The 24,374-nt window shown below is 38.0% G+C and overlaps 1 protein-coding gene across 3 annotated transcripts in view; it reads left to right on the top strand.

The window, feature by feature from the left end:
* Positions 1-24,374, top strand: part of slc38a9 (solute carrier family 38 member 9) — a 48,029-nt gene that overhangs the window by 2,895 nt on the left and 20,760 nt on the right. For all 3 annotated transcript variants that reach the window (XR_006092595.1, XM_042395309.1, XM_042395310.1), the window contains exons 2-10: positions 1,377-1,520; positions 6,040-6,169; positions 14,135-14,253; positions 14,351-14,414; positions 14,595-14,688; positions 20,846-21,016; positions 21,353-21,412; positions 22,655-22,864; positions 23,478-23,585. Coding sequence is in view for 2 of the 3 variants with exons in the window: in XM_042395309.1 (XP_042251243.1) it covers positions 1,423-1,520; positions 6,040-6,169; positions 14,135-14,253; positions 14,351-14,414; positions 14,595-14,688; positions 20,846-21,016; positions 21,353-21,412; positions 22,655-22,864; positions 23,478-23,585 (1,054 nt within the window). In the remaining variant the exon portion in view is untranslated. The remainder of the gene's footprint in view (positions 1-1,376; positions 1,521-6,039; positions 6,170-14,134; positions 14,254-14,350; positions 14,415-14,594; positions 14,689-20,845; positions 21,017-21,352; positions 21,413-22,654; positions 22,865-23,477; positions 23,586-24,374) is intronic.

Raw genomic sequence — 24,374 nt, 5'->3', positions numbered from 1 at the left:
CCCTAACTGGCACTTTTCAAAGATGCGAGTAATGTTGACACCAAACTTCATTGAAAATAACAACAATTTAACATAATGATGATTGGCAATGGATCGCTTGTTAACTACTCATTTAAGTTAAATTTTTACTGAAATAAATCCACATTTACTTACAAAAAAGGTGCTGAATTAAACAGTGGCTCCTAGTGCTACTTTATTTTGGAAATATCATTCATGTTGCTTGTCTTACACCTACAAAAAAGGCCTATTTTAAATTGTGTATTTTTTAAGCGAGTTTGGCATGAGCGTTGTTAAGTTCAGAGGCTCAGAGACTGTTCAGTTGGGGTGCGTTTTCAGCGCCTTCAGCGGACATGCCCCTAGCGTTTCAGAATAATGCTTGTTTTTCCATGATTTTGAATCCTAATTTTATATACTTGGCTGGATGGTTAATATCACGTTTTTCTGTGGTGTGAAAAACACATTTCTTATACTGCTTTACACAGACTTTAAAGTTCCAAGTTTAGTTCCTGACATTAGCTCCTCTGGGTCCAAAGTACCTAGAACTTTTGCTGGAAACAGGGCTTTAGGAAGAGGTCATTGATTCTTAAAGTGGTAATTAATATGTATTGGTATGGAATGTCACCCTTGAATCAGTCATGCATTCTTAACATTGCTACTGAAAACTACTATAATGTTTGAATGTGTTTTTTCTCCATTCAAAGCAGCCACTGGTTTATGCCACTAGTTTTTACCAGAGCGAGAGCCACAAAGTGGCCAACTTGCTCAGGACCCCAAGGACACCCCCCCCCCCCCCCCCCCCCAAATCCTCAGGTTCATATTGTGGTAATTGGGTTGTGGTGAACTGATTTAACATTTTAGCTGTGTTTAGGAATATACACTAAGCACAATATCAACTGACATAATGAGGGCCTTGTGGTCGGTCCTGTTTTATTATCTGATCTTGAGGCCCTGTGTCAAAATCTTCTTTGAATTCCTTCATGATTCTAAATTTGTGTGAAATCAAATTCTTACACAGCAAAGCCTGGGCTTTGTAATATTCCATGGCAATTCTGGTTTTTACTGTTAGGAATTCAGCTTCCACAGATTTGAAACTTGAATCTTGAGTCGGATAATCCAGCAGCATTCACTGTTATGGATTACCTAGTTCTCAAATCCCACAGTTTGATTTTCACAGCATACTAAAGTGAGAGGGAACCAGTGGCTACCTGGAAGGTAGAAAAACACATTGACAAATCAGAAATAACACAGCAAGCTTTAGAAAAAGGTTTGCCAGAATATCATCCACACATGATTGCAATAAACAACTATACTAATTATGTTTATATGGTTGCTCCGTGACAGTCTCTGATTGGACTTTGTGACACATTTTTTCCCAGTCAGGTGATGAGAGTTGAGAGGATCTAGCTGAAAGTCAGTGGTATCATGGAGGACGACTGCAGGCCTCTGCTGAGCTCAGAACAGACTGGAGAGAGCTACTCACACAGAGGCTCCACAGACTCTCTGGACGTCAAGGTTAAAAGGTAGATTACACTGAAAAACGACACCCATCAATATACAGTACTTACCAGCACTGCACTTGCTGGCCCATGACAGAGATTAATAAGTCTGTCCTGTGAGATACATGAGATGCAGTTACTGGTACATCCAGAGTAGGTGCAATGCCATAATAAATACAATACATCGTACCATACAAAAGAAAGCCATATGATGAATTATGTTTTTTGTTATATTTGTGATTTCTGGGTGTTGTACTTGATCAACAGGACTGGGAAAGAAATCTAAATAATGTTGGTTACAACAAAAAATGACAGAAAATGTGTTATTTGACCAACACTGAGGATGCTACTCTAATATTCTCTGCAGTTTACCCGTGTATTAATCACTGTTAGGGATTGGGATAGCACTTTGCAGATCAAGCTTAAAGATCAGCTTCATACATGTTTTAGAATATATAAAAATACTCTTCTGTGATTAATAATTTGTTTCTGATGTTTTTCCACAAAAAGTTCAATTGCAGAGTAAAAACATCTCAAGTGACATCTACTCTTTTTCCCACAATGAAAAATCCAGAATCTATGATGCATATATTGCTAATGTCAAAAGTTTTCCTGCTGGACACAAGATGTGTCCTACTTCACTGTAAAGTCCATTCTCAGTGCATGTGCACTGGAGGCTTCAAGTTTCCACATCACACCTGTGTAAGTTGCATATTAAAAGACAGCTGGCTTCCGAACAAGTTTTGACTTAAATTTAAGGTGACCACAGAGAAACTTAAGCAGATGAATGTGAAAACAGTCAACAGTGTCAAACTCTGCACAGTGAAGCTCAAACATTCAGGTGATGTAGTGATAAGCTAAGGGGGATTTTAAAGAATAAATCTATATTGTTGTAATTATCGGCAAATCCTATATAACTGACAAGCAGAAAAACAAACCATTGTAAACTGGTACAGGATATCAAACATTTCTAGTAACCTCATCAAAGAAATGCATTACTGATGTGCTTGTGAAGACATTATGATGACTGCTCTTTATATTGTCATGATTTACTGTGGTGCAGTCTTTTCCTCTATCAATTGGGGCTAGTCAACGCGCCGTTAGGCGGGAATCCTTCCTGATGACATGTTTCTCCAGGGGAAATCCCAGACCTCTCAGCTGTGTTTGCGCCCCAATCTTCTCTGTCTTCGATTGGGTATTAGGTCTTTCAGTGAGTGTAAAATAATGTTAACTAGTCTGAGGCACTAGTTTAGCGGTTTCGGGATCTGGGCAGTAGGTTTACGTTGTTTATTTTCATACATCCATCGTTGAGGTACCACACAGTAATTTGATTGTCTATTGGACGTCAGGTCTTACAGGTGGCTGCTAGTGTGTTTTATTTCGACAGATAAGAATAGTGCAACCAGGTAGGCTTTTATTTCATTTATTTTAGCCATTTTTCAGCTGAAGTGAGTCAGTGGAAATCTGTTGGGTTAGGAAGTGTTTTGTGTGTTTCATAATTTGGCGCCACCCGCAGCCCTTCCCTTTGTTCCTCGTCTCTTTTGATTCTTTTTCTGGTTAAATGCCATATAAATAAAAGTTGACAAAGAAAAAGTTTAGAAGAAGACATTAGAAGAAAGAATTTATTTATATTTATATTTTAAAGCCATAGTTGTAACAGGGGAAGACTTACTGCAAGTTGAGTTACTTGAACGAACCTCATGTGAGTAGATCAAATCCACCTGAGTGTCATCTGAATGCATGCATCATTGGAAGGGATACAACTCAAGGAAAGCTGACCTTTTGTACAAACAAGTCAACTTGGTCAAATTTGTTGACCTAGAAATAGTGCAGAATCTTAAATATTTCCTCTTCATTTTACATATCATTACTTCTTCTGTTTTTAAATGCTTCTGAAAACTCAAACTCATTATTTCTAAGTTTACATGAAAATGTTAGAGATTTTCAATGTGGTCACAGACTTTTGGACCTTTTGGCAAGATGGCAGCTGTTGAGAAATTTGTCAAATGTGAAGCGTAATCTGCAGAATACAGCTGTTTAAATCACACAAATATCCCACTGTATGTGTGTTTTGAATGTATTAACGGTATCTACATTGATTGATCAAGGCTCCCAGTGTGTCCGTGAGCTCACCTGTTTCACTACAGGCATATTCACTCACTACAGTGGGCGGGAAATAAAATCAATGAATCAATAAATACAAACACTGTTGATTTCCTCCCCTGGAGCTGACATGAAAACTATTTTGGTTCAATAAATTTCGAAATATATTGAACCAAAATAGCTAGCCTGGTAAAGGCTACAATAAATGGACCAAGACGGTCTAAAGCAATGGCTCACTGTGTATAACACACTATAGGGCTGCTCGATTATGGCAAAAATCAAAATCACAATAATTTTGGTCAATATTGAGATCACAATTATTTACCATGATTACTCATTGACTTTGGAAACATGCATTTATTGAACTTTAAAACTTGGAGGATAAACTAAACTAGTGGATTTCCTTGAACTTTAAATATAATTCAACTGAAAAACAAATATTAAAAAAAAAGCTGACAATAAAGCCTAACTTTACTTTTAATGTTAACGAACATTGAAAAATGTCCTCCCCACATCCTAAAGTGTGTAGTTCCTTGTTTTATGAAGGAAGCGGTACGCAAGTTGAAAGTGCCTGTCTGTGTTTGACCAACCAGTGATAGCCCTGCAAACCCCACTCCTAAGGTTCCTGTACTTTTGGAAAGTACTACACCCCAAGCAGGGACTTTTTTGAGGGTAAATCGCCAAATATCCATTAATTCGGAAATCAGTAGCGTTGAGGGGACTCCCAAAACGTGAGTCAACCTCTCTGTTGTTTGCCTGGGAAACTCTTGGTAGTGTAGCTCCTTAGGAATAGGGCCGTGCGTAGTGAGTGAGTGGTTGAGTGAGAGAGCAAGTGGCAGAAAAGTGATGGTGAATGTGAGCGGAGCAGAGGAAAAGGTTAGCAGTAAGTTGTCAGTCTGCCAGTAAATGTACAGCATAGGCTAGAGTGTATCAGTTATGAAATGATGCAGCTTGTCAAGACCAAGAAAAATCTCGTCTGTTGATTCCCCAACTGCTGGAAAAGTGAAGGGGTTTAGCTCCAAAGTTAGCAACAATGGGTTAGCCCAACCTGACAACGCTAAACAAAGAAACAGAATGGAGAAATGTGTGGCTGCTGAGTCTCCTGAGTTTTCTCAGTGCATCAACATGAATGTTCCACTAATATTCCTGTTTACATGCAGAGGGTTTTCAGAGTTTACCTCTGCTCCAGTAGTACAATCACAAGATCTCTGCAGGCAGTGAAATAAACCCACAAGGTGAAAAACATAAGTTGCTGCCTGATATTTATAAGTGATACTGATATGACTGATATTATAAATTTATAGTTACAGGCACATCCAGTACCTAGGTTGTCTCATGATGTTTACTACACTGCTGAGTGCTTTTGGTGCATCACTCTGATGCATCACCGTCAGTCAGGATAATAACCAAACCCCTCCATCCCTGACGCAGAGAAGGCGCACTCTTTTTTTCCAGCCCACCCACAGCTCTCTACTTTCCCCTCATTCCTCTCCTCTGTCTGCCTTCCTGCTCCAGCATATGTCATTTTGCCTGTGCAGGGGGGTAAACATGCAAGAGGGCCTTGTGTCACAAACTGCAGTAAAAAGCTTTCTGTTTTACTAATTGTACATTACAGTATATGCATATGTCCTAATGATGAAAATCAGTTAATCATACATCATGTTGCTGTGTAAAAAAACAAACATAAGTCAATGCACTATCTTTTACCCAAACAAAGGTTTGATCTAGCATGAACCCTGGTCAGCTGAGCTGACCTAGACCATGCATGTCTCTCTTTTCTGATAGTGTTTGCTAGATAATAAACAAGGTGTTTTCTGCTAGTTAGGCTTTCCTGGCATTTGCTTGACAAGCAAATACTAAAATGTGTTTGTGTGTGTGTGTCTTTGGCATCACCCTAGCATCATTCCCAACTGCATTAGCAGTGTGTGTGAATTTTAATCCAGTTAGGTATTTCACAGTGACCAACTAGCTTTCTAGCACATAAAGCATTGCAAACATTCCCTTTAGTGCATATAAATTCCTCAAGACATGTTTAAGGTTCAAAACAAAACAAGTAGTTATGAGTATTTGTAATTGTGCTCTGTATAATTCAAATTTAGGAATGTAATTAACTATTTTCATTTTTAATTGCAATTATTTTTGACCAACTGCGTCTATAAAATATCAGAAAATATTGAAAAAAAATGCCCATCACCAGTTGCCAGAGCCCAAGGTGACATAAACAGATTGCTTATTTTGTCTGTTAACAGCCAAAACCCAAATATATTCAGTTTACAATTATATGAAACAGAGAAAAGCAGCAAATCTGAACACTGGAGAAGATGGAATCAGACAATGTTTGGTATTTTTGCATTTTGACTTAAACATTTCATCGATTATCAACATTTTGATAGATTCGATATTTCTAGAAATTACATGATTTTTTTTCTGCTTCTCCTAGGCCTTTCTACGTGGAGCCCAGGAACATCGTAGATGATGACCCGCAGGAAAGAGTGTCTGCTGAGGCTGCCATCCTCAACAGCAGAGTACATTACTACAGCAAACTGACAGGCTCTTCTGACAGACTGCTGGTAGGTCTAATCATTACCCAGTTAGTTGTTAAAACATTATATTTATTATCATGACCATGGGCACAAATTTGCTAAGGCCTGTACCTACACATGAAACACAGTACCAAGTGTAAGTAAACCACACACACCATGTATTAAGACATTGTAGGTGTCAGGAAATTTTGACTGCAATCCACAACCCAGCTTATGGTAGCTTCAAAACACTCTGTGTGTCAGCTCTAATCAACAATTTATCTGCTGGTCTTGAAAAGTTGTAAAAAGCACTGAATTCAGGTCCCTCAAAAAAGGGTCTTAGAGGGTATTAAAAAGTATTGAATTTCATTAAGAAAGGTCTTGAATATTGTCTCTTTCCTGCTGTAGACAGTAACATTGGTTGTGAGATTGTGAGCTGTCAGAAGACATTTTACCTCTATAAACTACGAGTGAGACTGGTGTGACAGTGTATTGTGATGCAGGAAGCTGTTTTATCCTTTCTTGTGGAGTTTCAGGCTCCTCACACCACACTGTCTGCCATCTGCAGCAATTCATTTGTACACACCTCGAAACTGTAGTAGGAACTGTGGACAAATTTACAGTAAAAGCATCACATGCTGACTCTGTTAAAACATTTACAATAGCTGCATTGCAAAGCATGTCTGTTGTTTTCTTCTATATGTTTCCTTGTTCTTCTCATCCTTAAAGGAAAATTTCAGTTTATTTCAACCTGGCATATTTTCAATAAATGTGGCCATTGTGGCTCTATGTGTCATGCTGACTTAGCTCTCTCCAGCTCTTTTACTGAGATTCTGGCAATTCAGATTGAGATTTGGGCAAACGAGGCCTCGCATAGATTGAAGGTTATTGGGGCAAGCTCTGTCTGCCTCCTACTGCTTTTGAAATAAACATGATTTTTATATAAATCATTTGAAACGTTTGTTTCTGAGTCTGAATGAATTTAAACACAGAAACTAGCTTCCTTTAGCATTCATTATGGCTAATTGCATAGAGATCTATATATGGGTCAGATTACCGGCCAATGTAACCACCCGACAAGCATGTCTGAAGGAATATACAGTCACCTTAAGGGTTCTCCATTCTGAACTAGATTTTCTTTGCCACCTTTGCAGTATGCTTGCTCATTGAGGGTCAAGGCCTACTTATTGGTCTATTACAGTTCATGTAATAAAAATGTGTTTATACTCTCTACACCAATGTCTGTTTACTCTGAAATTACTAAATTCTATGGTCTGTCGCTAGTAACTCATTACAGCAATATTTTTGCTTTTATCATTTTTAAACATGTAGCATATAATAACACATTTTGCAACCGATGATAACATGAACTATAACCACATACAATTTGCAAATCTGATGTCTTACCATTTAAATGCTTTTTTTTCATTCAGGACAGCTGTTTACCTATATCTTGTATATTTTTGCCTATATCTTTTACTATAATCTATTTTCCAACACCATTGGTGCTTGGACCCCTAACAAACTAAAAGCAAAATACAGTACACGTTGTCATGTTTTTCCTTTTCATGTGTGCATGTACTGTGTCGTAATTAAATGAAAATATATTATAAAACACATTATAAAAGGACAATTATATAGAATATATATATAAAAATCTATATATATAATCAATCTCTCTCTCTCTCTCTCTCTCTATATATATATATATATATATACCTACCTGCTCAAAATGCTTTGGTAGACAAGTTCCCAATTCATGGAGTGAACATATGCACCAAGATTTATAATGATTGGACAAACGGTTAATGAGTTATGGCTAATGTTCTCTAAGCCCTGCCCTTTGCGAAGATATTTTGGTTGATGGTGGCCCTGTTTTTCAACCGATCTTGCTCATTTATAATAGAAAATTGTATCTCAATCTTGCAATGCTTTATATCAAATTTGGTTTTGATAGAGTCAAAATTCGAAAAGTTCTACTCATTTTACTGTTTTTCAGCTCATGTAAATTTGCAAAAAATCCATCATGGCAGACTTTAATGGTCCATGAGGCTTTTTTGTAGAGCAAATTGAGCTGTGTGTCAAATTTCAAGCCAATCAGACTTACCATGTGGCAAGGCCTTTCCAATATTGAATTTTTTGGCCTTAATTAAAGCGCCACTATGTGGCTGATTGGGCTCATATTTTTTGGGAAGCACATGCACATGATTTCCACTAATTGTGCTAAGTTTTATGTCTCCAGTACATTCCAGCTCACGGGAAATTGAGCAACAGTGTGAAAAAGCAGACAAAAACAATTGCTATTAAAGCTGCAAGCAGTGATGATTGCTCTTATCAGACATTGCACAAACAAGTTTAATATCAGCTCCTGTGTGTACTATGTGGCGCTAGACAACACTCACTATTTATACATCATGGTGATGTATAACAAATGTAGATCGCACCTTGTAAATGTCATGTGAATCAGATGTTTGTCACATAAGGCTGAATTTCCTGTTGCCAGTAGGCAGTGCTACAAGAGGGTCATTAATGCAGCAACACATTTAGTGGAGGTCGACTTAAATGTATATGCATTCTCATGAATATCAGACGTTGCACAAAGGAGTTAAATATCACTTCCTGTGTCCACTATGTGGCACTAGAGAACAAACACTAGTTATACAACATGTTACTGCATATCATGTGTAGACCACACTATGTAAATCGGAGGATGTTTGTCATATAACGCTGACCTCCTGTTGTCAGTAGGTGGCGCTATGAATATGTCCCAAGAGTGACATATAGATGTGTTCAGACAAGGACTGTTATGTGACTCAAACACAGCATCCTGTTTCACAGTGAATAATGCATCGCCTTGGCAACAGCTTTTGATGAAAACTTAAAAGCTTCACCATTTAGCATCATCAACATCTTACAACTTAGCTGACCACATTTTTGGTGGATCTGTTTAACCTGCTAGGAGTAGTTAGTAAAAGTATGGGGCCTATAACTTCCTGTTGCCAGTAGGTGGCACTATCACTATGATTCAATATGGGCCTGTACATGTCTTTAGACCAAGACTCTTATTAAACATGTGAAATTTGGGAAAGATCTGACCAGATCTGTCACAACAGTTTATTTTGCAATGGTGAAACATAGAAATTCTCCACGACGCCATGGGAATGACGTTCAATGAAAACTCACAATCTTCACATTATAGCATCATCAGGGTCTTGAGGCTTTTCTGATTAAATTTGAGGTGGATCTGTTCATCCTGCAAGGCACAGGTCATAAAAATACAGCACCTGTAACTTCCTATTGCCAGTATGTGGCGCTGTGACTGATGACTCAATATTGACACATAGATGTGTTCAGATGAGGACCCTCATCAAGCATGAGAAATTTGGTGCAGATTGGGTAATATATTTTTGAGTTACAACAACTTCCTGTTTCATGGCGAAACATCGACATTCGCATCGCCATGTCAATGAATACTCAAGATTTTGATAACTTTTTATAACAAAGGCCTTTAGATGACTCTGACCAAATTTGAAGTCAGTCTTGTTCAATCTTTAGGAGGAGTTTGTTAAAATCAGGAAATGGCAAAAAATACGAAAAATCTCAAATTAAATTCAAAATGGCTGACTTCCTGTTGGATTTAAGGTATGGCTCCAATAGGCTTTTTTTGTGCGTCCTAATGCCCTGACAATAGAGAATAATAATTCCTTCAGTTACAGGAGGGGCTTTGGCCCTAATAATAATTCCTTCAGTTACATGAGGGCTTCGCATTGCTCGTTGCTCGGGCACTAATAATAATTCCCTAAGTTATAAGAGGGCCTTCACACACCTAGGTGCCTGGGCCCTAATAATAGAGAAGAAGAATAATTTCTTCAGATACAATAGGGCCTTCACACCGCATGGTGCTCAGGCCTAGATAAAAATATCGCTAAGTAGAGCTGCAAGCGGCAATACGCAGGTTCAAACCTTTTTGTGCTCAACAGAAAGAAGCAGCTCAATCATTCAAAATGAAATCCATGGGCAGCAAATAGCGTGTTCAAGCCTTCACTAAGGTGAGCAAACTCAATTCAGCCACTTTTAATTCTGTTCATAGAAGGAGTGGCACCAATAATACATTTGGTTCATCATCAGAAAGCCTGCAGCATTTCAATAATTGCGCACTCAAAGTTCCGCCATTTGTCACCCTTCCATTTTACGAAACTGAGTTTGTAGACCTGTTCCCAGTGATGGACTGAACATATGTACCAAGGTGTATGATGATTGGACAAACAGTTAATGAGTTATGGCCAGTAATCTCTAAGTTCCGGCCTTTGCTAAGATATTTTGGTTGATGGCGGCCATGTTTTTCAATCGATCTTGCTCATTTATAAGAGAAATGTGTCTCACAGACCCCAAGGAGGTATGCCAAATTTGGTGTTGATGGAGACAAAATTCAAAAAGTTCTATTGATTTATCATCTATTCAAAATTAAAGCTGCAAGCAGCAACAAGCAGATTTCAGGCTTCAAAAATTTGAGCAAAGTCAGTTCAGATAGTTTAATTCTGTTTAAAGAAGGACCGAGACCAATCACGCACTTGTTTCATCATCAGAAAGCATTCAGCATTTCAATAATTGCACACTCAACGTTCTGTATTCCTCTCCACTTCATCTGATTTGAACAAAATTTGGAATGTATGTTCAGTAGATAGTGCCAGATGTCAATGCCGGATCATGGCAGACTTTAATAGTCTTTAGAGGCTTTTTTGTAGAGCACATTGAGCTTGACCTGTGTGTCAAATTTCAAGTCAGCCAGATCTACAATGTGAGCTGTGTGGCCTTTCCAGAATTGCATTTTTGGGCCTTAATTACAGCACAACTATCTGACAGATTGCACTTATATTTCTCGGGAACACATGCACATCATTACCAGTTATTGGGCCAAGTTTCATGGTTTTAGGTCATTCCAGCTCATAGCAATTTGATCCGCAGCAGAAGACAACAAATGACAATTAGAATATTTTGCATTTTCTGAATAAAATGCGTGTTAGTTGGAAGCCATTTGCTGCCGCTGCTGCTGCTCCCAGCTGCTGCTGCTCCCAGCTGCTGCTGCTGGCTGTCACCATGGCTACCGACGCTGCGAGCTGCTGCTCTGGCAGCAATTTTTAAAATCTTTTAGTACCACCTACAGGTGAAATAGTATCAAATGCTACAGATTTGTCCAGCATTCCCACCTGTACAACTATGCTTTATTTGTTTACCATGGAGTATTACATTAAAGAAATATGGCAGTTAAGTAGTATGGTGGTGTTTTACTAATGATCACAAAGGGGGGCTATTGGTGCCATGATTCAGTGTGTTGTGCACATTCTCATGGAGAACTTGTGTACTGTGTCTGCTTGGTGCAACAATATCACAGCATCCTGTTCTGATTAACATCATTATCTTTTAATATGATAAACTGAATCATATCCATAACATTAACTACTCTTATGGAGTGCAGAGTAAAGTTTTGGTGAGCAGGCATATGGAGAACAGAAATGCAGGGTTTGAGATTCATGGAAAAGAGACAGTAAACTGGTTTTTAATTAAGGATTTAAAATGCACTCGTCACTCTTGCTGATTAACAGGGCTCAGTGGGCGGACATGTCGCTCCACCAGAAACATCTCTAAATGTATCTACATTAGGAGTATTTACTCACTGAGAAATAGCCTAAACTGTACACACATTGCATTGACGTTCACAGCTAATGTTATACTGCTAACTTCATAGTCTCTGTTCCGGTCTGGCACCCACCTGTCACACACCTGTTCTCTCTCGAAGGATGTCATTATCCACACTGTGCAAATCTGGACTTGCAGCTAGAGCTACCACCAAATAAGAAGTGACTGCCTTGTTGTGAGGCGAGCTCAGTCTGTGAAAACATAATTTAAATAGATCAGAGAACGTATTTATTTACTTTTATACAGCAGAATGCATGTAGCCTATTTTTTTTAATATTGCCCATGCTCTGGTTCGTTGCGACTGCAATTTCCTTCGGAGTTGTGAAAAGAATGATCTGTTTTGTTGTTGTTTTTGTTGTTATAAAATACAAAAAGTCACTTTTGTGAACAAATCCAAGTTTAAGCAGTCTGTAGTAGGGCTGGACGATATGTCCAAAAATGTTATCACGATAAATGTCAAATCATTATTTTTTTCAAGTGTAAAGGCTGATTTTTGCTCCTGAGTGAAAAGTTGAAGAAACCAGTGGGTTAATTGTGGTTTTAAATTATTTAACAAGCTAAATTTGCCGTTTGCTTCACACCCAGAGTCAATTGCAGCACATTACACATTCACTTCCTTCTGTTCTTACCCTTTAAAATAAAAGCCCCAGTTCTTATATATTTTTCCCACAATTTTGGGATTATGCTCCCATCTTTTTCTTTCATCTCCTCCACACTGGAGCCACAGTTTACTTTGGTTTCCAAAGCAGCTAACCTCTCCTCCATGAATAGCAATTTGGTGTTTACTGCGGTAAATTGCTGTTTCACTTCAACAGAAAACTGCGTCATCTGGCGAGACAGCCCACTGATAGTATTCAGCAGTTGCAGGACTGGCTAAAAGGGTTGATCATGAGCCATTATAAAGCAGTTCATAGTTGTTAATATCATGTCAAAAGGTACTGCATTCAAACATGTCATGTCCCCATCATGTCCCTGTCCGGACAGATATTTTTATGGAAATCCAGTGGAAGTTTGGAGCTTGCAGGGAACAGACACACACAGCACATTGCTGGAGGATGTGTGGTAAACACGTCCACTGTGCATTTAAGCAACATGAGAAAAAGTGACAGTTTTCATTTCACTCTGCATAGTGGTTGCGATTTAAGATAATTAGTTCCAAGTCTTGTGTCTCAGTCCAGGGAAACAGACTAACTAGCCCTTCAACCCCTGTATGTATGAACAAAAGTGTTAAAAAGATTTTGAACAAAATAAATGGAGACAAAAACAAACGGTGGAAGAGGTTATGAATCTTGAAAGTTTTGAAATTTTGGAAAATGCTTAATGGTAACCATAATGTTTTCAAAGTTAGGGATATACTTGAATTTGAATATACGCCTTGAAAAATGCTTGATTTTCAACATAATTGGCGATGACAATCCCATCATCATATTTGTTTGTTTTCTCCTGGCCTCTGACCCTGACCCTAAATGAGAAAGTAAAATAACTGAATGAGTTGCCATGAGCTCTAAACTTTTCTAATGAACCCTGATTAAAATAGTTGTTAATTGTTTAAATAAATTGTACTGTTTTGTGAATCTTTTTTATGAAATTATTGACGATTGCTAATGGCATACAAGGTAAATCATCATAGCATACTTACTTAAATAAATAAATGCGTAATGTATTCAAGCTACAATTTATGAGTCTAAAACTAAGCCTGATCTATTTATATCCGAGATTTTCTTAAAATGGAGTTGGTGAAACCTCTGGGCCATTAGTGAGTCTGAACCCCCCTACTATCCTGATTTGCATTTGTATAGCTCACTGCATCTTGATTTACATGTGAAAGCGTCCCCCAGTCCTAGGGGCTAGTGAGTCAACTGCCAGGCTTCTCTCAGCTTGTAAAACTGGCAGAAAATGACCTTTTCTGGCAGTTCCTTGCAGTTTTCTGTGCTGCCTACAAATTCCTGTGAACAGTTGTTAACCTGAACATCCACAGCAATATTACAGTGCTGCTTACTGACAAAAATCCCACTTTTAGCACAGTGATCATGATAATCCATAACATGCCATGTAGTTATTTAAAGTAATGCTAATTACTTATTTTTCATAACCACATGGGTTTAAGTTTTGTATATTTTAAAATTCATGAGACCTCTATCATATCAAATCACATAAATGGTGTTAAGCAATATTGATTGTATGGACAGTTTTTTAGGTTGCAGTGTTTTCTTGTCTTGAAAAACTGGTGTGAACATAATGTCTTTATTTGTTCAGTGCTCATCTGACTATCTGTGAGGACTTCATCTTTAGAATCTTGATGTTTATTTTCTCCAGAGTCCTCCAAACCATGTGATTCCCCGACCAGAGGAGATCTACATCTACAGCCCACTGGGGACAGCTTTCAAGGTGACAGGCAGTGACCAGTCCTCTAAAAACCACAGCATCATCACCATGTAAGCCCTGCCATCATAAGTCAACCAGCACTTACTGTTGTCTTTGTACTAAAATGAATGTGTTTGACTGCTTTATTACCTTGCTTTTCTCATTCAGATTTGCCATATGGAACACAATGATGGGCACATCCATACTCAGCATACCTTGGGGTATAAAGCAGGTGATTCTTTTACACACTGGAAGTTCTTGGCTCATTTAAAGTCACCTTTTAAAATGACTAATTTTGTATTGACCTTAGTTATTCTTGAAATGCAGAGTGGCAGTAAATATGTGCTTTAAATTTGCCTTGCGGAACAAAAACAAAAAATAGTCAATGTCATTGTTGTCTTTGTGTCTTTAGGCTGGTTTCACTTTGGGGATCCTCATCCTCATCTTCACAGGCCTGCTGATGCTCTACTGTTGCTACATCGTCCTCAAATCACCAAAGGCTATACGTAAGTCCAGCAACATTTCTCATTTCTTCACAAGTTGGTATAACCAGCTCTTCCTCATCATCTGCAGGTGATACAGGTGCATCCTCTTTAGGCCATCCGGGAATGGATGATCTTCCAAATGCTACAAATAAAACAAAAAAATCACTATTTTGCCACATCATTTTATCTTTTATTCAGACATAATTATTATATTTATAATATAATATAATAAGATTAATATTTTCCTACTAATAGTATTAATTCTATTTTCTTACAACTTGGCTCTTATTTGCATAGGTTTGTCCATCACTCCATATCCTTATCAGAATATTGATACTGCAATAGGCTAGCACTGTACCCTCCAAGTTTATTGTTGTAATCTGGGAACGCGGGTACATCACTGGAAAGACTTAAGATAGGTCTCAAAACAGGAGCAGTCAGATGATCACATGTTTGAAACAAACCCCCTAGTTACTTATTTGGAAGAGAAAATGAAGGTGAATAGTAAAATTATCACCCAAACTAAGTCCATTGCAAACATACATGACAGTTTACTGACCCACTTCCTGCTTCATTTCTGACCTATTGTACTTGCTGTAGTTGTGTATACACCAGTGGCGGGATTGAGAATTTAGCTAGCAGCTAAAGTAAGAAGTTATCTTGATGCAGGTACTGTTTGGTTTTCTGTGTACAGAATCATGAGCAGAAAACAAAGCAGCATGTAGTTAAAAAAATCCACCTAAAAACTTGAGAACTCTCCTTCCAAGAAAAACAACAGTATTGATGCAACTAACAATTATTTTGAAAAAGTGTCAAAAGCCCAAGATGACGTCCTCAAATGTCTTATTTTGTCCCGACCAATAATCCACAACTCTAAGATATTCATTTTACTGTCATAGAGGACTAAAGAAACTATATTCACATTAAAAATATTCACATTGAAGAAGCTGGAAACAGAGAATTTTGACTTTTTTCCCCGAAAAATTACTCATAACGATTAATCAATTATCAAAGTAATTGGTGATTTATTTAACAGTAAGCAACTAATAGATGAATCGATTAATTATTTCAGCTCTAAACAACAGCATCCATTGGTTTAGCAAATCCCTAAAAATAGCTGGTTGTAGTTATTGTGTGAGAGCTGGACCACAGCTCTCACACTCTTGTTAGGGCCCGAGCATGAAAGCACCAGGGGCCCAATGGTCCCTGGCACTGAAAGTGCATTGAACCTGTTGTTTTTGTGAAGATTATTAGGGTCCGTGCACTGAATGTGAAGGCCCTATGGTATTTGAAGGAATTATTATTATTATTATTATTATTATTATTATTATTATTATTGTAGTGGAATCCACTCATAGTGATCACGTCTGTCCAGGTCAAATTGAGCACTATAAGCGGATGATTATTATAACTGATTTTTTCTTTTTCTTAATTTCTCATGAAGATTACCATTTAATTGACATTTGTATATTTATTACATGAATATAAAATAATGCAACGGGCAGCTTTGCTATTTACTGAATTTTATTGACTGTTTCAAAATACAGTACAGCTGTTTCAAATGCTTGTTGTTTTTCTGCCGCATCTTGTTGGATTGTTTTTGGCAGTTTGTCATAAGCTTCAAGGAGACTATATTTTTCATTGAGAGACTTTTTTTTCCTGTCATGATTTCAATGCATACGCAGCACCAGCCTCAGGTAACCATCTCAAAGCAGAAGGGTTGTGCGCTTAGGCTGCAGGGTGGGGGCCACAGGGGCCCACAGTGAGAGAGTTGAACCAGAATCAGCTGAAGGCCCTATTGCGTCTGAAGTAATTCTTCTTCTTCTTCTTCTTCCTCTTATTCTTATTCTTATTATTATTCTCCGCAATGAATCACTAAACGCCACTCCCATCAGTCATCATAGATAAAGGTGATCACTCAGAAAAACTTTGTATTGATTTGCAGTGACCCTTCCCTCTAAGGGGACAAGTGGACCCAAACCATGCCAGCAAAATGCCCTCCACAACATAACAGAGTCACCAGATCCCCTCACTGTAGGGGTCAAGCATTCAGACCTGTACCAGTTTTTCCTTTAATTTGTTATCTGTCTGTAGTTCATCAAACATATACACAATTTCTAATAAGTCATCTCTAGCGTCATGTACTGCACACAGGAAATAATATTTTACCCATTCACACAGTGTCCGATAATCCTGAAAATTCAAGTCCGTGTCAATAGACCTCCAGTAGCAATTCAATGGCTGCCATTCCCTCCAATGCGTGCAAGATGTGTGCAAAGATGTTTTTAAAAGTGTGTTCAGCTCTCACTACTTTTGTAGCTTCCAACTGAATCTCTGTGATTAGTTTCTCTCCCATGTCCCTGTTTGTTCTGTTTGTAGGGCTGTAGTCAACCAAAGAAAATCTTGGTCGACTAAAATCATACATAATCTTCAACTAATCGATTAGTGGCGTGGGGGGGGGATGTAATGGGACAAAGTGCACAGTAAACTTGGCAGCCACACATTTCTCTGTTCAGTATTTCTCTGTTTTGTGTCTTCAGGTTATGCTAGCCCATTGTTGCTAACTTTGGAGCTAACCCCCTTTACTTTTCCAGCATTTGGGGAAACAACAGACGTGACTTTTAAGCATTTATTAACTGACACACTGTAGTCTGCACTGTAAATTTACTGCCAGACTGACAACTTACTACTGACCTTTTCCTCTGCCCTGCTCGCATCCACCGTCACTTCTCTGCCCCTCGCTCTTTCCCACTCGCTATGCAAACATACTCTTAATGGAGCTACGCTACCAATAGTTTCCTAGGCAACTACACAGAGGTTGACTCACGTACCGGAACAGCGCTGCACAGAGACTCCCAGACTCTATATCCATTCATTCGGATATCAAATATTCAAAAATATATTTTTTGGCCTGGCAGGGGTTCTCGTTGTGTCATTATGGAGAAAAACAGGTTCAGTAAACGTTCAGTACGGTCGATAAACATTGAGTACAGTTAGACCCAACAGTCTCCATTAGGTTGGGCAAGTTCAAAGTTGTGAAAACAATGGGGGTGTTTTGAATACACTGTTAGTCTGTCCCTCCCGCTGCAGGAAATAATGGATTACTCCTGGAAAGCTATTGATGTAACACTTTTCTCCTTAACACGGAAAATAACACAGAGATTATTCGACCAATGAGAATTTAGTCGGACGAGAGCATATCGACCAACTAATCGACCAGTCGATGTTTGCCATATCAGAGATTTAAATTTTAAATGGACTGCACTTGTATAGTGCCTCTCTAGTCTTTCGACCACTCAAAGTACTTTTACACTACGTGTCACATTCACCCATTCATACACACATTCTTAAGCTGAATGTGTACAGGGGCTACCATGCAAGGTCCCAACCTGCCCATCAGGGGGAACTTATCATTCACACACATTCATACACTGATGGCACAGCCATCAGGAGCAATTTGGGGTTCAGTATCTTGTCCAAGGACACTTTGACATGCAGACTGGAGAAGCTGGGAATCGAACGGCCGATCTTCTGATTAGTGGATGACCCGCTTTACCTCCTGAACACAGCCGCTGTAGACGAATTAAGTTACTGCAAATGAAAACATTTCAAGATATAAAGACAAATAGTAGCTTTGATGTCTGCCGTGTGGGTGTTAAGTGACAGTTCACTCCCTGACTCCAGGACCCTGATTTGAACTATTGTTGCAATATTTCGGTAAGTTTAATTTTACTTGATAACGATACCTCCCGTGTTAGTTAGCTAATGTTAGCACAAGTGTGCACCTCCACTCGGTGTTCCTGGTAAGCTAGCGTTAGCTTTAGTCTGAGGTAGCAGGGTGTGTTTCCAGAGCATGAAAGGCAACACCCCGCACTCCTTATTTGGAAGGTTTTGGCTCTAAATGGAAGTGATGGCGCTGACCATAAGCAGCAACTCTGGGCTTCAAACCGGCTACAATGTAAACCAACGGGTGACATCACACCTTGCGATGTCCATCTTTACGCACAGTCTATGGTGGAAATTTTGGCCTTATTTTGAAGGCATCTGTGACTTTCAGTCTTTCTCGTTAGCTTAACATAGTGTGACATCAACCATTTAACCATGGCATAAAACATGTAGTTTTTTCTTGAGCTGCTGAACCAGCATCAGAAAATCTGTTAGGATTCTTTACAGACTCTGGCACAGCAGTCCAACAGTACCTGCCTCAGAGTCATTTTGATACATGTTTCTGTTGGAGCTAAACAGCGGTAGCTTAGTTGCTTGTTAGCTTTAGTTATATATTTTATATATTCTCAATAAAACTAAGTTGCTGATAGAGTAAAAGCTATTTAAATAAATAATGTCAATATAAATAACTCATGACTAGCAACATTTGACATAATGATCTAATACATTAATTTACAAGTCTACTGCCAATGGCCATCAGCATCTCAGATATTATTGCTATTTTTGTCAATTGATGAGAATTTATAAACTCTTTTTTTGTGTGGTTAGCGGTGCTAAACATATGGCCCCATTCCATCGTGTACGACATTTAGCCCATATCCAACTTGCAGTGAGTGGCCTCTTCAACCAACTTATTATAAGACTTTTCTAGAATTAAGTGTAATTTTCTGGATGCTAGTACAGCAAACCCCCCTTACTACTGCATGTTTTTTTTTTCTTTAAACAACAGAAACTGCACTGGGAATAAATGGAATGACCTCACCCATTAGTAAAATAATATATTTGCAGTGTGTATTTATTTTCCCAATAGGAAGGGACCTGCGGATTTTGGCAACCCCATGACCTTTCACAATAACACTGCTATGGAACTTTGCTCTAGCTTCTCTTCCGCAGATGTTGTGTAAGCTACCCAGCACGATGACTTTAAAAGTAACGGCTAATTAGGGACATAATTAGTCTACCCTGTGCTGATTGCTTTATTGTTTTTATAATGATTACAAATGATCTTACTCCACATTACCAATGGTAATTATCAAGACGTTGGACATTATTATGCAAAGAGGTGTTTGGGATTAGTGTCTGTTGTCTACATTTACCCACAGAAGAGTGGCTACTTTAGCATATTTGCCATACTCCACAGCAGCATGCACACTGACCCCATCAAGTAGATGCATGAGATTACAGTTCTTATGATTAGACATCATTGTATCTTTTGATATTCCTCCATTCTCATGACATATAAATTGTGCGGACAAATTAACACATGTGAGCTGCGTTTTACAAATAGAGTTGTAAAGTGGGAGGAGCTGCAGGTGCAAGACATTTTTCTCACTGTAAAATTTAGGGCTGCAACTAATGATTATTTTCATTATTGATTAATCTGTCGATTCAATTCCCGATTAATTGATTAGTTGTTTGGTCCATAAAATGTCAGAAAATGGTGACAAATGTCTATCACTGTTTCCCAGACCCTGAGATGACATCCGTAAATGTCTTGCTTTGTACTGGCCAGCAGTTCATAAACCAAAGATATTCAGTTTACTATCATTGAGGACTAAAGAAACCAGAAAATATTCACATTTAAGAAGCTGAAATCAGATAATATGGATTTTCTTCTTAAAAAAATACTCAAAATGATTAGTCCATTATTAAAATAGTTGCCAATTAATTTAATAGTTGTAAACTTATTGATTAGTCAACTAATCATTGCAGTAAAGTTTAGTAAAATTCATACTGTACGGATGAATGTCGTTGTTGCTCTGCAGAGAAGCGTGAAAATCTCCTTGATATTTTAATGATATAATAGCGTTGTGTAATGGCCAAGGTTATAAATATTAAAAACTAACTTTATTTTCTTTCAGTTTGGTATGGTAAAAGCCTATAAATGCTACATCCATTAATCCATTAGGAGGCTGTTGCTATGGCGAAGACAACAGCCAGAGGTGCAAATCGGAGCTGCAGCAAATTTAGAATGTTTCAGTAGGAACAAAACTCAACAACATAGCTGCTTAATTCATCTAAAATTGGGCCAGAATATCTGAAATAGAACTGATTTAAATAGCTGCATGTATTAAAGAGGTCATTTAACAACAGCTCGGTGATCAAAGGTTCCTCACCTTGGAAATTTTGTTGACTTTCCTTAGTTTTTTTTATGTCCACATGCTTGTACCCATGACTTTTCATCAAAGAACCAAATACTCACTGCTCATTTCATCCATTCTTTCCTCGTCAGCCTATGTGGATACATCAGACTGGGAGTTTCCTGATGTTTGTAGGTACTACTTTGGCAAGTTTGGCCAGTGGTCCAGCTTGGTGTTCTCCATGGTGTCACTTATTGGAGCCATGGTGGTTTACTGGGTCCTCATGTCCAACTTCCTCTACAACACCGGGCAGTTTATCTACAGTAAGTCAATGCTCTTGCCAGTACCAGAAAGGAGGTATCATATAATTATGTTGCTCCATTTGGTTGATTGATTAAACATAAGCAACTCAGCACTTTAAAGGTAACACATATCAGTGGTGTCTGACATGCATCAAAACACATGCCCTCTCTGGATACTCTACCTTAGCCACATCTCTGGTGTGTGTTGCCTTAAAGGAGTAGTCTCAACTGCTTATAGATTATGGTTATTTTGTTCAGAGAGATGGTAAATTATTAGTCGTAACACCTCTAAAATGTCTTGATGCAAGAGGTGGTTTTGCTTTGATCTGATCTGATGGTTTCCTCTCCTGTGAACAGATTATGCTCACAATGTCAGCACGTCAGATTCAGAGTTTGGAACCAACGGCACGGATAAAGGTAAGTCATACACACTAACAAATTGTCATATCCTCAACCAAGAAATTTGACTTTCAACCTGGTAAAAGTACATAACATATGCAGACTTGAGCATAAAACATAATAAAATACATACAAGATACAAATATGTTATACACATATTATCTATTATACTCTATTATACTGTGTATAGCAGAGTGTATTAACGTGGAAACATCACAATGTATACTATCAAAGATCCCGTAAATGTTAAAAAGAGTAAATATTGAGTATACAATATCAGTATGAGGCATGCCAGATTGAGATGAATGTCATAGTGCTAACTGCTGAGATAGAAAAAATATGCAAGCAGAGACATGTCATCAGTGTCATTTAACCTTATCAAAAGTGGATTACCATAGATTTGGTCTGCAAAACTCTAAATTGAATGTGAACATATCTAACAGATCTACCACTGTTTTGGATTGACGACCAAAGATTTCGCCATGTGTTTCTGACAACTGTCAACTTTGGTCTGGGACAGGCCAGAATCACAGTGTAGAAGGTCCTTTACTCATTGCTAATTTGTCTTTTGGAAGACTTGGCTAACCTTTAAATACTAAGCAAATAAAGACAAAAAGAGTATGCGCCGGGAAAACAAAATTCTGCTGTTTAGTTTTGGAGCCTATGCATTTGTGATAATGGACAACTAGGAATGTTTTTATAGGGATCGACAAACCTTTGTTTATTGGCCAATACTTATCTGGCTGATAAGTGAATTAATTAAATCCAGAATACCCTGTTTTTGTAAATGTTATTTACATAGGATTTTTATGTGAAGAATACATATTTCTGTGTTTGGGGAAGTGATGTTCTTTATTATGATGAGGCAAGAAAAGAGTTTTTTTTTATCTCCCTCCAAATGTTATTAATAATGGAAATTCCATAATTGATGACAGAGAATAAGACAGTATATATTTTAGATATATTTTTTTGTACTGGTATCAATATCAGAAATGCCATATATTTCAGTGAAGATAATGTCATCATCACCATCTTTTCACATTCACTAGGTAAATTTTGAAGAATGCTGATATATGTCACCTTTTTTTTTATATTATGTCAGGAAATGCACTTTCCTGTATGTTTGTTGGGCTCCCATTTCTTGACTGCATACTTCATATTTTAAAAATGGACTAGTTGTTTCCTAAATCTCAAGCAGGAAAAAAAAAATTTTTAGTTAGTAAACTGAATTTGATAATGTTTTGATGATTCCTTCACTAGTCATCTGTCCATACCCAAACATTGACCCTGGAGGGAACTACACAATCAACACACTTTACCTTGGCAACAGCGGAAATGATACCTCTGATGTCATCTCTTTTGGACACTGGTGGAGCAAAACTGACACCATCCCCCTCTACCTCATCATTCTACTGCTGCCCCTGCTCTGCTTCCGCTCAGCCTCCTTCTTCGCAAGGTTCACCTTCTTGGGTAAGACAGAGTGAGAACAAACATATAAAGATTTGGTAGTAGTGATTTCAGAAGGCTTGCACATTGGCCTTTTTGAAAAAAGAAAACGCCCAGCGTACTACTAGAATTTCTTCCCGTCTCACTGTTGTGAGTTTTGTGTTTTGAAACTCAACATAGTTCACAGTTCAATTTGGAAACATCAGGAATGACTTGGAGGATTTGCAGTTGGTGTTCTGAAAAATCACAGTGCACTTCTTTAGATCTGCATTAATTAATTTTTGGCAGGCAGCTCTTACTTTAGTTTAGAGAAGGATGTAAAATAATGGACAGTTAAATGTATTAAAGTAAACATATATATATATATATATATATATATATATAGTACTGTTCAAAAGTTTTAGGCACCTTAGATGTTTAGATTCTTATTCTTATGCAATACCATCAGGGAGGTGTCTGATTGGTCCCAAATTTATTCATAAAATATATATATATATATGTATATGTATATATGTGTGTGTGTGTGTATATGTGTGTATATATATATATATATGGGCTGGTTGTGGGTTTTCCTTCTGAATATGTGGCGTGCTGCATCATTCATCCATCCAGTGTTGTCTCATTCCTTCCTGTCCAGGCACCATCTCAGTGGTCTACCTGATTGTTCTGGTGACTATTAAAGCTGTCCGCCTTGGCTTCCACCTAGAGTTCCACTGGTTTGACACAACCCAGTTCTATGTTCCAGGTAAACCTATTGCACATTTGAATGCCTCTTCAAGTTTCTTTCCTCAGTGACTCAGATGAACCTGGAAGACATACTTAAGCATGCTATAGTCCAGTTACACAGTACAACCCACATACTCAGCTCTGCTGCTCATCCCACAAATGCATGTTCCTTACAAATATGGCACCATTTAAAAGGGAACTGAACAGGCTTTCCAACAGTATTTATTGCCAAGAAGCATTGTTACAACAAAGAAATAATCTACCAAACACAAATTTCCTTACTTTTTGTGCTATGTTTAATTTAGGAAGTCATGACTTGATACCACCACAGATATCTGGATAAAAAGACCAACTCTGGTGCAAAATTACATTTGGCATCAAGTAGCTTACAACTAGCTGCCTACTAACTAATTAGTATGATGAAGCAGGTTATTGAGTTATGCCTGTCATTTGCATTCTTCACAAACAATCACTAAACCAAATGGTGTTATTACTTTGTTGACCTGGAATCTGATTTATCAACATAAATTCAAATTTATCTTTTAACCCTACTATGTAATATAACATACATTTTATTGATAATATAATTAGAATAATCAGTTACACAATAACAAGGCCATTTCATAGTGTAATGGTTTCTGCCTTATATAACTGATACCCCCTGCTGATGTAGATAAGGCACCGGCAGACAGCTGTCCTCTTCCTCTGACCTAGGTATCGAATGGGTTCCCAAATTCTACATGCGAGACCACCTTAGCCTGCTTAGGGAACCAATATTGGCTTATATAATCACCTGCTGTCGTTGAAC

This window comes from Thunnus maccoyii, chromosome 19 (genome assembly GCF_910596095.1).
Source record: "Thunnus maccoyii chromosome 19, fThuMac1.1, whole genome shotgun sequence".
Taxonomy (NCBI): domain Eukaryota; kingdom Metazoa; phylum Chordata; class Actinopteri; order Scombriformes; family Scombridae; genus Thunnus; species Thunnus maccoyii.
This window is presented reverse-complemented; position numbering and strand designations above follow the sequence as displayed.